Source organism: Myotis davidii, unplaced genomic scaffold (genome assembly GCF_000327345.1).
Source record: "Myotis davidii unplaced genomic scaffold, ASM32734v1 scaffold705, whole genome shotgun sequence".
Lineage (NCBI taxonomy): Eukaryota > Metazoa > Chordata > Mammalia > Chiroptera > Vespertilionidae > Myotis > Myotis davidii.
This window is the reverse complement of record NW_006296405.1, coordinates 1,466,045-1,479,265: the sequence shown is the minus strand read 5'-3', so window position 1 is coordinate 1,479,265 and position 13,221 is coordinate 1,466,045. Positions and strand designations below refer to the sequence as shown.

At 46.4% G+C, this 13,221-nt stretch overlaps 2 protein-coding genes across 3 annotated transcripts in view; both read left to right on the top strand.

Annotated features, from left to right (window-relative positions):
- The window catches only part of FAM71F1 (family with sequence similarity 71 member F1), a 19,118-nt gene extending 7,988 nt beyond the window's left edge, over window positions 1-11,130 (top strand). Inside the window, exons 4-8 of the mRNA XM_015568902.1 lie at window positions 887-1,008; window positions 3,747-3,784; window positions 7,187-7,354; window positions 8,666-10,076; window positions 10,685-11,130. Of these exons, the coding sequence (XP_015424388.1) occupies window positions 887-1,008; window positions 3,747-3,784; window positions 7,187-7,354; window positions 8,666-8,679 (342 nt within the window). The 3' untranslated portion in view covers window positions 8,680-10,076; window positions 10,685-11,130. The remainder of the gene's footprint in view (window positions 1-886; window positions 1,009-3,746; window positions 3,785-7,186; window positions 7,355-8,665; window positions 10,077-10,684) is intronic.
- A 1,833-nt stretch (window positions 11,131-12,963) lies between these two features.
- The window catches only part of CALU (calumenin), a 33,904-nt gene continuing 33,646 nt past the window's right edge, over window positions 12,964-13,221 (top strand). Inside the window, exon 1 of one of the 2 annotated variants that reach the window (XM_006771398.2) lies at window positions 12,964-13,071. The gene's annotated coding sequence lies outside the window, so the exon portion shown is untranslated. The remainder of the gene's footprint in view (window positions 13,072-13,221) is intronic. The other variant, XM_006771399.2, reaches the window with a different exon arrangement.

Genomic DNA, 13,221 nt, shown 5'->3' with positions numbered 1-13,221 from the left:
TACATGCCCTTGACCGGAATCGAACCCGGGACCTTTCAGTCCGCAGGCCAACACTCTATCCACTGAGCCAAACCGGTTTCGGCATTATCTGTCTTCTTCACGGCTCTATCCCCAGTGCCTGGCACATAGTTTGCACTCAGTAAAGAATAAATGGATGACTATGAGCAGCTTGTACTTCTGGAACACCTTCGGAGTATCGCAGGCAACAGGAAAGAAGGCAATTTATGTCAGATGTAAAAAGCAGCTCAATATCCGACTTTTCTTAGAGAAGTCAATTTTTAAAACATTCATTAAGTTCCTACAATAAATATTTTATTCCCCTACATTTAAATATAAAACCAATAGCATCTGAATAGGCTATTGATAACATTAAGGTATATTAATGAGAATAGGTTATGTACTAAATTATGTCTAAAGTATTCAATGACAGCCGTAGCCGGCTTGGCTCAGTGGATAGAGCGTCAGCCTGCAGACTGAAGGGTCCCAGGTTTGATTCCGGCCAACGGCACATGCCTAGGTTGCAGGCTTGATCTCCAGTGTGGGGCGTGCAGGAGGCAGCTGATCAATGATTCTCTCTCATCATGGATGTTTCTCTCTCTCTCTCTCTCTCTCTCTCTTTCTCCCTTCCTCTCTGAAATCAATAAAAAACAAAATAAAATAAAGTATTCAATGACAATGTTATCCTTTGGGCACCAAAGGATATTTATAACAATCCAGACAGTATAAGCAGATATGGCCTCAGAATTGCCTCTCTGAACCCGTGACATGGCCACCCAATGGAACAGTTTGAGTTCTAACACTTTAGGGCTTGGATCATGATATTAGGAAAATACAGAGACTCTAGGGTCTTAACCATCTGGCTTTGCTTTTTTTCTCTCCCATCCAGTTAGTACAGAAGAAACCTCAAGCCTCCCAGCCCAGCGAGAGCCTCCTGCAGTTGATGGCCAAGGGGGAGAGTGAGGCCCTCTCTCTGATTTTTGCTGACTTGCACCAGCACAACCGGTTCAGGTACATGACTTAAATCAGGCCAGCCTGACATCCCTTCCTGCAGCCCAGGTGGCCTGGGCTGTGAGAGCCAAAAACCAAGAAACTTGGTTAATGAGCACAGGGACGGGCATGAAATACTGCCACCTAGGACCCAGCGTTATCCCTGACTCAGGGCAACCTTTCCCCAGTTCTCTTGGCCATATTCTCTTCCTCCACGTGGCAAGCATAGCAGCCTTGACTCCAGAGGAGGAATCTTATAAAAAATGAAAAGTGCCCTGGCCAGGTAGTTCAGTTGGTTGGAGTGTCATGCAGCACACCGAAAGGTTGCAGGTTTGGTCCCTGGTCAGGGTGTATACAAGAGGCAACCGATGGATATTTCTCTTTCTTCTCTCTCTCTCTCTCTCTCTCTCCCCCCTTCCCCTCTCTCTAAAAATCAATAAACATATCCCCAGGTGAGGATTAAAAAAGAAAATAAAAGTAACTCTCCAATAATAAGAATAAGTTAGTAACACCGGTAAAAAAGTAAAACCTAATTTCTCATCCAATTCTTAGTCCCTACAGAGAAATAAACAAAACATTGTTTAAAACACTGTCTGTTCCGTGAGTTCCTTGACCTACTCACCTGGCCTCTGATTGGACTTTATGAATCTTCTATGGTTGTTTTCTCAATGTATAGCCTGTTCTGGAAAGCTCCATTGTGCAGGCCTATTTTTTTCCATGCCTGAGGAAATATCCATGTATGTGTAGATGACTTAAGGTTTGAGTCTTAAGACTGGTTGGTATGAGAGAGACAGGAGTTGAAAATACTTACTCCACTGGGCACTACAACCAGAGAGCAAAGATTAAGTGGGATCTAGGGCCCTAGTGAACTTGATTTGTGGGTTGTTGTTTTTTTGTTTTGTTTTTTTAAAAAAAAGGAGGACAGAAATAAATTGTAATGATCACCAGAAGAGAAAAACAAAGTTATCAAAGAAGAGATTTTTGTCACAACAGGGACCAGCAGTTCAGACACAGAACAACAAAAAGAAAGTTTTCTTTGAGAGTGCCGTTAGTAAACTGAAAACCAACAGAGTCTGAGGAGAAAAATCTCTCAGAGTGGGTCAGAGCTCACACAGAACTGGGCCCAAGTCACTGCTCTGCCTGTGAGCCCGTGGGCACATTGCTAAACTCTCCGGGGCCAGTTTTCAGATCCGCACAATGGAAATGATGATAGTTCCAACCGCATCCAGATATTGTCAGGATTACGTGAGCCCCAAAGCATGAAGTGCTTGCCACACTCCTCAGCAGGTTTAGAGGCAGATTTAAATAAACTCTCAATAAATATTAACTTGTATTATTAAGGCTGCCTTGGGCTAGAAGTAGAAAAATGTTAACACCAGAAAAATTGTTAGTTGCCCACTGTTAAAGAATTTATACTGGCTCTCCACTCTGCATATCATATAGAAATCTATAATTAAGAAATTTCTGGATCAAGTGTTACCTAAATAAATTTAAAATTTTTAAAAAAAATTTCTGAATAAGATGTCATACTGCTGAGCTGGGGAGTGCTGGACTCTAATAGAACAAGATATGTTGATGTAACTTTTTGTCTCAGAATGTTAAAAATTTAAATTTTTAAAATTACTATTTGAAGGACGGCTTCTGTTTCTATTCATAGGCCACAATTCAGTCACATGACCACACTCAGCTGCAACGGAAGCTGGGAAATGCCTTCTCTATTCTGCACGTGCCCAATACAGAAGTAGATGCTTGTCCCCAAGGGAGGAGGGAAGAAGAAATCCTGGGGGCCCATTGGCAATCTCTAGCACAGAGAGCTTTGAATATTTCCAGAAGGCCAGAGGAGATTAAAACCGTTATTTGGGCACTAGCCAGATAAAGGGCGGAAAACGTGGTACAGGTCAAGGGCACAAATGAGTGTAAGACACACTTCATCCTGAGGAAGAAGCTCGATGAGTTTAGAGAAAGGGGAGGAAGCCCAGTGTGGGGAGAGGAGTGGCAATAGAAGGACGTTAGTACAAGTGGGGAGGGGCCAAACCAGGGGGGACCTGGGAAGCCATGCAAATGAACTGAGACTTTGAGTGTAATGAGAGCCTTAGCACCATTTTTAACTGGGAGGTAACATGATCCAATTTACATGTTGAAAAGGTCGTGCTGGCTGTTGCAGTGACATTTGATACGAAGAGAGGGAGAATAGGTGTAGAGGGACCAGCCAGGGAGCTATGGCAACCCAGCCTGGGCTGTCATGTAAAAACGGATCAACGGGATGTGAGAAGCAGGGAGAAGTTCATTTTTGCTCTGCTGTTATCTCGATAATGGCTTTGTTACGGTCATTTCGTTTCTTCTCCTTAATTCCCCAGAATGAAGCCCTGAGGGATGACTTTTCTCCTCACTTGGGCAGACTCTCTAGTCTGGTTGCAATTGTATCCGTTTTTGTGTGTGGACAACAATATGCAGGTTACAGCAATGGAAATAAATGGCTGAGACACAGGACTCAGCAGATGGAGCCACACCCACGCCTCCTCTGCCACGTCAGCATCCGGGGTCTGCTCCCTGCCACCCCACCTCCCCTTCCTTAATTTCCTTCTGGTATTTTAATATGTGTCTCATTCACCCAATAGAGGCACAGCTTATATCTGCCTCTAAAGTTTTAGAATCAGGAAAAAATGTAACGAGAAACAAGATTTAAAATGAGAATTTCATCTCTGTTTTTTCCCCCTTTGCCCTTCATTTCCTTGATCCTGAAATGGCTGGAGTTCCAGGAGAAGCAAAAAGACCAAGACAAAAAAGGACAACTCAGGTAAACAGGGGGTACCGGGCACCGTGTCTCAGAGAACCTTTTGCTCTGCAAATGCAGGAATGGAATTGTCTCTCGCTCCCCGTCCCAGAGTTTCTAGCTGTCAGGATGTCCTTTCATACCTTACCTTGGAGTTCCTCTAGAGTCTAGACTCTCTGGCCACCATAGTCAACTTGGCACCAAATCCTCCCAATTTCTTTCTTTGAAATGTGTCCTATACCGACAGATCCTCCCCTTGTCCACCTATCACCTCTTGCCTGAACTACTAGAGCAATCCTCTAGTTCACTCATTCATTTGCTCATTCAGAAACATGCTACTGAGTACTTGGTAAGTGCCAAACACTGTTGTAGGCTTTGGCGTCCCAGTGAAGGAAGACACAGTAGCCCCTCCAAGGGGTTTATAATTTGGTGGGGTCAGATGGGTAAATCCCCAGATTACAAAACCTCTTTTTCCAGGCAGCACTCAGAGCTCACGCCTAGGGTGCCACAGCGGCACAAAGGCAGGGTGCCTCACTCCCCCCAGGAAGCTGTCCCAGAGGCCTGGGGTCTGAGCCAAGTCACAGAGGATGAGGACAAGCAGGCTGGCCAAAGCATTAGAGTCAGGGCATTCTGGGAAGAGACAGAGTCCGTGTGACTGGAACAGCAGCTGATTCCCTGTTTATCTCCAGGTTCTGGTTTACCCCAAATCCACTCATTTAAAGACACACACATACACACACACACACACACACACACACACACACACACTGATTTCAGAGAGGAAGGGAGAGGGAGAAAGATATAGAAACATCAGTGATGAGCCCTAGCTGGTTTGGCTCAGTGGATAAAGCGTCAGCCTGCGGACTGAAGAGTCCTGGGTTCAATTCCAGTCATGGGCATATCTCTGGTTGTGGGCTCGAACCCAGTAGGGGGCGTGTAGGAGGCAGCCGATCAGTGATTCTCTCACCATTGATGTTTCTATCTCTCTCTCTCCCTTCCTCTCTGCATCAATAAAAATATTTTTTTTTAAAAAAAGAAACATTAATGATGAGAGAGAATCATTGATCAGCTGCCTCCTGCACACTCTTGAGCCCACAACCCGGGCATGTGCCCTGACAGGGAATTGAACTGTGACCTCCTGGTTCATAGGTTGATGCTCAACCAGAGCCACGCCAGCTGGGCAAATCCACTCATTTTGGCATGCATGACTCTACATTAACTTCTCCTCTCTTACCCATCTCACTGGTCACTTTCTCCTCCTCAATTAGGTGCCCTCTGCCTCATCTCCTTCTCTAGCCCAAATCTTCCACTCTAGCCACACATGGGCCATCCTTGTCCATGCCTTAGACATCCTCCCTCTGCCCCCTCCCCCTGATGCTGCATTCTAAATCCTATCTTTCCTTCCAGGTACACCTCACAACACCTTTCTGCCCAGACAAAACTTTCCTTGGTCATAACCTTTGTTACATGATTCCCTAATTGTTTCATAGGTTTCAATCTTGTTTCTTCAACGAATACTACAATTTCTTCCACGCCCCTGAATTATCCACAGTGGCAAGCACCAGACTGGGAACACAATAGCTCAGTAAATATCCATGCACCACACCATTAATAAATTATTCCTCCAAACTGGCTCAGGAAGCAGCCAGAATTTCATGTTATATTTAGAAATTTAGAGGAGTATGTAGATCCCAGGGGCGCTCTGCCAACTTTCATTCAGGCCAGGGATTACACACTCAACTGTCTGCAGATGGTATAAATGGGTAAAGAGGCTACATGTCATGGATCTAAGGAATGGTTGACTTTTCTCTCAACTCTATCATAAGCAAAACAGCAGCTGGGCTGACACTTGGTTTCAGCATTGAGGAGACAATAGGGAGTGACAGGGACAGTGGCAATGAGAAAGTGGAGGTTTTAATTAAGGCTTCAATTAATTGTTTCCATGCTAGAACACAGGCCTGGTGTTGCTAGATACTCTGGTTTTTTTTTTTTTTTTCAAGAGAAGCCAAAAAACTGGATTTTTATGTGACATATTCCCCACCCATAAAAAAAATTAAAGCACAGTGTAGGCCAACACTTAGTGGGCACACAAAACATATCTACAGGCCAAATCCAGCCTGGAGGCTGCCAGGCCCCAGCCCCCGCCCTAAATGTGAGTGGAGCTGATGCTGGCCCACATTTTCTTCAAATCTGTGAATGCCTCCTCATGTTATGTAACTGATAATAAAACGGTGATTCCTTTCTGTTTTGGCACATACATCCAATCACACATGCGCACGTGCACACACACACACCACACCCCTTTGAGGTTAAGGCTGAGGAAAACAGAAATAGACAATATTTACATTCTAGGACTTCAGAGAACAGCTACAATTTCAGAGTCATAGGCTATCTGGTGTCACAGACACTGCCACTCCCGAGATGTCCCTGGGCTGATTTCAAATAGTCATCCTGGGGAGCCCTCAGGACCCTTCTCTTTCCTTGGAGCTAAAGAAACTCATTTTCTTTTTGGACCAAGCAGTGTACCCTCTCAGTCAGAAGGAGAGTCACACTCCAACCTCTTGGAACTTTTGGAAAGAGAGAGAGAGAGAGAGAGAGAGAGAGAGAGAGAGAGAACTACGTTATGAAAAACCAGTATCCCGAAGCTTGCCTGGGTGGCTAAACCTTTCAACTCTCCATCAGCAGGTGGTGTGACCTGTTGAAGTGCTTCCCAGACCTGAATGTGCAGACTAGGGTCTTGTTAAAATGCAGAATCTGTTCAGTGGCCCTGGGTGAACCTGAAACTGCATTTCTTCTTTTTTTTAAAAAAATTGTCGATTACATTTTGCATTCAACACCAATTTGTATTAGTTTCAGGTACATAGCACAGCAGATAGACATTCATACAGAGGTTACAAAGTGTTCCCTTGAAACTCTACATTTCTAACATGATCCCTGGCGATGCCAAAGCTGCTGGGCTGTGAGCCATCCTTTGAGGAGCTGAGGCCAAGTGGACCGAGAACAGGATCTGGCTTAAGGCCACCTGGGTTCAAGCCCATTGCTAGTTCAGCTAGCTGAATCTCCCGGGCAAGTTCACGCAGTTAACCTCTCCAGCCACATTGGTTCCTCCCTTTCACTGGCGTTGCCTTGTTCCCATGATATAGTGCTAAAATCATGGGCTCCGGAGCCAGGCTGGCTGGCTTTGAACCCTGGCTCTGCCTCAGTATGTGACCCTGGGTAAGTAACTTAACCTTGCTGGGCCTCAGAGTCCTCATACGGCAGTGCTGACCTCTCGGGCTCTCTGTGAGGATTAAATGAGTATTAGTACACATAATTGTTTGGACTAGTACCTGACCCGTTAATAAACACCCTGCAGATGGTGGCCATCCTCTGTGAGCATGCTCTGTGAATTAAAGTGCAAACAAATGCCTCCTCTCTTTGACCCAGAGAAAGATAATTCCAGTGAAGACAGCATTCCGTGCACCCGCGACCTCAGTTGGAGGGATTCCTTGACCTATGGAGAGTGGGAAAGGGAGAATCCCTCTGGGCCGCAGCCCCTCTCACTCCTCAGCACGTTGGCAGCCTCCACGAGGCCACAGCTGACTCTATTCATAGGTACGGTCATGGGATTCATCTGGCTGCCTCAGGACGGACCGGGAGTTTGACCTCAGGCAGGGGTTCAGATCCTGGGTCCCCAGGGTACTGCCTGGAGGCTGTGGGGTGGGAGTTGGGGGTGCCAACCACAGCACTTCAGCCATTTTCCCCTGCCCTGGTCTTCTTTACCTCCAATTGGGCTGAGTGAAACGCTGAGTGTGGCACCTCAGGAGCCCCCAGAGGCCTTTGAGAGTTCCTACAAAGTGGCTCTGAGGGGATAGAGACTGGGATGGCACTGTTGTCGCTAGAGCTGCTTTCTCTCTGTGGGTGGAGACATGAGGGCTGCCTCTGCAGTTCCGTGGGCTCTGCCTTTGAGGAGGTGAGGACCCGGCTCTCCCTTTTCTTTTTCTGAGCTCTTGGGGAGCCTCAACCGTCTGCTGCAGAAAGTGAGGAGGAGCGTGGCCAGGAGGGGTGGGAGTAGGGGCAACTTCCCTGGGCCCAGCCCGTATCTCTCCATGCTCCAAGGCTCATCCATCCATCCATGTATTCATTTAACACACAATCATTAACTACTCCCTATGTGCTTTCTAACCCAGTGGTTCCCAACCTGTTTTGGCTATGCCCCATCTAAGCATCTCTAACATCCTATGCCCCCTCACCCCCCGTGACATATAATTCTTATTATTCAAAAAGTGAACTCCTATTCATGGGGAGGAAGCCTAAAAGGCCATTAACTTGTTTGTTTGTTTTTTTACACTAAGCAACCCATGGGTCGTTTTTTTTCTAAAAGGCCATTAACTTGGTCTAAACAAGCTTCCAAAGAACATGGTATCCATGAAAGAGAAAAATAAAAGAATGAAAGGACAGTTGAAGTACTGAGGAAGAGATCACTAAGAAATTGTTTAAAAAATAGTAAAAATATGAAGTGATATGAAAAAATAGCAAATAAAGTTTCAAAACTGTATAATAGAGAACTGAAATGCATAAATATGTCACAATATATATTTATATACTATATATGAGGCCCTTAGAACCATAAGAAATGCAAAAAATTCACTGTTAATAACTCATTCTCAAATCGCCCCCCTGAAAAATCAAATTGCCCCCAGTGGGTCATGTGCCCCATGTTGGGAACCACTGGTGTAACCGGAGATAGGTAGAGTGGTTTCTGTTTCCTAGAGTCAAATATTATTAATAAACCACTAACTCTTATAAGATACCTGTAATTAATAGTTGACAATTTAAAAAACTAACACAAATATCTGTGTGCCCACAGAAGAGCTATTTAGGCAAGCTATATCTTATTGAATTTTTTCTCTTTTAAATTAACAGGAAATTCTATTTGAGCCACCCTTTCACATTGGGGAGAATCGAAGCGGCCCTTGCCAACACCGCTCTGCAGCATTCAACTTTCTGAGGGACTCTGTCTGAATGGAGAGAAGGAGAAAGCTGCAGCCAAGGAAAATCTAGCATCACCTCACGTGGATAGCATAGCCTTTCCTTGGAGACCCATTTGGGAGCGTGGCTTCCAGATGAAAAGCATTATCCAGCACGTAACTTTGTGACCTCCTCGCCTCCTTTCCACCACCAGGCAGGCACAAGAAGACATGCTCTCGGAAGGGCCAGGACCACCGAGAGAAAGAGAAAAGGGAGGGAAGGGGAGCAGGATCAGAGGAGAGGTGGAAGAGAACAAGATGGAGGTGAAGAGGAAGGTGGGGGGAGGAGATCAGAAAAGACGGGAGATAAGGAGAGATGGTAAGAAAAGGAAACAGGAGAGAGTTGGGAGAGAAGCTGGAGAACAAGAGAAGAAATATGCCTCACCAAGCTCCTAATTACCTAATTTAAAACTTGAAAGTAAGGCCATATACAAAAAAAAATAATAATAATGTGTTTTCTTCTCTGCTTAGACTAGTATAAGGGGCCAGGTATGAATTCTAGCCACGGGCCTCTCTTTCTCTTTTGGCCCAGTTTTTCTTTTTTCTTTTATTTTTCATGTTTCTTCATTTCAAAGAAGTTGGGGTTGTTTTTTCCCATCACCATTTATCCCCTCTGTACCCTCTACCACCTCCACCCACCCCTCAGGTTTCTTGTTAGCCCCACTTTTCTGAGTTAAGTTTGGGACCTTCTTTCTTAGCCCATCCCTAACTTGGACTTGCTAGCCAGGCCCTGTTGTCCCACACGGAGGCTTGGGTGTGAGACTACACAAGATTCCTGCAGGAGGTAGTTAGGCAAGATGTGTGAGATAGAGGGGATTTCTCTTTTGTATTTAAACTTGCTAACTTGGCTCATGTCTCAGCCCTACAAACTCTGGCTCGATTTACTTCATATATGACACCCCCTTGAAATGTCAACACACCTTGTTAGTGCTCATTAAATGATCAATTCCAAAGAGAGGACATACAGGCCCCGAGCACAGGTGAAATCAGTGGTTCATCGATTATAGACCAAGAGAGTTATTAATGAGTGTCTGTCAGATGGCCCATGGACCAGCCTCTTTTTAAAATGGGCAGTATTTCATCTTCAATAAAAACCAGGCTATGAATATTTCAGAAAGGCTGCCCGCCCTTTATCCCCTCTGTACCCTCTACCACCTCCACCCCCAATTGGAAAGTGTTTTTGGAGATCTTGCTTTGATTCAAGATTTCCTAGGAGGGTCTTTTTCTTCACTGAAGTGGTTTTCAAACTGAAATTGTTAGAGGGCTAAAAAGTAAGCCCCTGGATGTAAGCTCCAAGGAATCATTAGGTTCTAGTTCTTTTTTTCTTTTTTTTTTTGTGGGCGTCTTAAGTACTTTATTTATTTAGGATTTATACCCCCAACCAATTGTAAAAGAATAAAAAATGTAGTCCAAAATAAGAAATTCAGGGAACAAAAATGGAACACCAGTCACCATAAGTGGAATTAGAAAGAATGACACTGCTGGGGTCCAACCCCAGCAGGTCCAGGGGTCCCCAAAGGTGTGGACAGAGTCGGCGAAGAAGGAATGGCATGGAGACAGCGTTCAGTTGATCAGCAGCCTTGCTAGGATCTCTAGCCACAATCTCCAGCCAAGTCCTGTGTCCATGTTCTCTTGCTAGGTTCTCCAGCCAGGTTCTCCAGTTCTCCAGCCAGGTTCTGTAGCCAAGTTCTCTCGCTAGGTTCTCCAGCCAGGTTCGGTTTAGGTTCTCCAGCCAGGTTCGGTCGCCAGGTTCTGTAGCCGGGTTCTTCAGCCAGGTTCTGTCTAGGTTCTCCAACCAAGTCCTGCAGCCAGGTCTGTCCAGGATCTTTTGCCATGTTCTCTCCAGCGAAGTTCTTCTGTCTCTAGGTTCTGTGTAGGTTCTGTCTTCTGAGTTCTGTCTTCTAAGTTCTGTCAGGTTCTAGTTCTTAGTGATTTCGATAGCCACATAGATGATTCTTCCCATGGTCCCTGTTCTTTGAACTGCTGCCCAATGGTCTCGTCCTCCACCCTCCTCAGCCACCGACTCCCCTGATTTTACCCGTTTGTCAATAATCCATTATTGCCATTCTTCAGCTATACCACCTCCCATCTTTTCCCCTGAGTCCAATATCCTTCCACCCCGCTAACCCTGCAATCTATTCCTCCTTCTGGGTTTCCACTGTCCCTCACTTTCCTCATGCCCTAGGTGACCCCATCATGGAGGTAGTGCTAAAGGGAAAGAAGTTGGCGTTGTTCAATACAGTTAGCAGTTGATACTGTTGGCATAAGAAATGTTCAAACCTGTAGACAATTTTTATGAATTTATTTGAGCCACTGATGGCAATTGCCAGGAAGCAAAATCTAAATGGATCGAGAAAATGCTCTGGAGAATGGCAGTTTTGTAGCTTATTTTATTTTATTAAATATGGTTTCATTTATCTCAGAGAGGGAGAGAGAGAGAGAGAGAGAGAGAAAAACATCAATGATGGGAGAGAATCATTGATCAGCTGCCTCCTGCATGCCCCCCACTGGGGATTGAGCTCGCAACCCAACCCGGGCATGTGCCCTTGACTGGAATCAAACCCAGGACTCTTCAGTCTGCTGGCCAATACTCTTGAGCTCGCAACCCGGGCATGTGCCCTTGACTGGAATCAAACCCAGGACTCTTCAGTCTGCTGGCCAATACTCTTTCCACTGAGCCAAATCAGCTAGAGCTGTAGCTTATTTCATACATGAGAATAAAAGGAGGAGATGTAAGGAGGTTTACATGAAATCCCTTGGTGGTAGATTAGGGAAGTAGGAGAGAGCAAAACTGGGGAATCTCTGAGATTGGCTAAAAAGCAAGATGGAGAAAAACATCTTTTACATTGGTGGGTACAGGATAGTGAATAATTAAAATTTACAGCATATAGAGATGGTATGCGTGGGACAAGAAAACAGTAAGGGGTTCTGTGGTCTCGGGCTCTGGTGCCCACGATTGTGCACTGAGGGGGTCTGGAAAGGATTACTTGGACATCTCAAAGGTATGTTATTTTAGATGCAAAACAACAATTGAGACCCTAGCCTGGTAGCACAGTTGGTTAGAGCATCATCAGACACACCAAGGTTTCCGGTTTGATCTCCAGTCAGGGTACATACAAGAATCACCCAGTAAATGCATAAATAAGTGGAAAAACAAATCGATGTTTCTCCCTCTTTCTCCCTTCCTCCCTCCCTCTCTCTGTAAAAAAAAAAAAAATCAAAAAAATCAAAAAAATTTTTTTAAGGCAATAGCCTTAGTTAAGGTACATTGACCATTGTCGCCAGTGGTTGAGCATCGATCTATGAACCAGGAGGTCAGGGTTCTATAACCCATCAAGGCACATGCAGGGGTTGCGAGCTCCATCCCCATCATTGCTGTAGCTCCCTCTGCCTTCCTGTCTGAAATCAATAAAAACATATTAAAAAGAAAAAGATTGCCCTAATCGGTTTGGCTCAGTGGATAGAGCGTCAGCCTGTGGACTGAAGGGTCTCAGGTTCGATTCCCGTCGGGGGCATGTATGTACCTTGGCTGCGGGCACATCCCCAGGAGGGGGTGTGCAGGAGGCAGCTGATCCATGTTTCTCTCTCATCAATGTTTCTAACTCTCTATCCTGCTCCCTTCCTCTCTGTAAAAAATCAATAAAACATTTTAAAAAATAAAAAATAATATTGACCTTTGTCAAGGAAGCTATCACCCACCCTGACCCGCTTTTAGTTAGACTTCTTTTAGGTTCAGACTATCCGGTGTGGTTGCTTTTGGCCTCTGAGTTTGTAAGGCCCGCTGGGGAGGCCTCCCCAGAGCCTCTCGGGTTTAGCAAGTGGCCCCTTTCTCATTCACAGCACCGTGGGACGGATCCAACCCCAGGCACTGGGGCAGGAGGCAACCAACCAGCAGGGTTATTCAAGAAGCCCCGCCGAGGCCCAGTCACGCGCTGTGACCCAGGAGCGGAGGCAGGAGGCCGCGCCCACAAGCCGCCCTGCCCCGGGCAAGGGGGCTGGGGCCGCCGTCCCCACCGGACTCAGGGCCAGTGCTGGACGGGGATTCGGTCCACGCAGCTGGGCGCGCTGGCGGGGACGTGGCGCTTTCCAGCCAATCCCGGCTACTCGACTGTGGGACCAATGGCGACCCAAGGAAGCTCTGCGTCCGCTGCGCGGTTGTTGCTGATTGGTCGGGAGGCCGCTGGCGAGGCGGCAGGGGCGGGGCGAGGGACCGCTTCCGGTTAGGCGGTGCTGGCGCGCGCGAGCGGAGCCGGTGGGTGAGCGGCGGCTGCGGCACCTTGGGCTCCGGTGCTAGCAGGCAAGGTAAGTGCGAGTGGGCACCCCCCTTTCTCATCAGCCTCGTCTTTTTTCGTTTTCTTTTTGTCCTCGGGCTTCGCTCCCGGCGCCGCCGGGATCTCCCTCGCCCCCGGCCTGTGTTTCTGCCAGTTCGGGGAGGTGGGCCTGAGCCGGCTC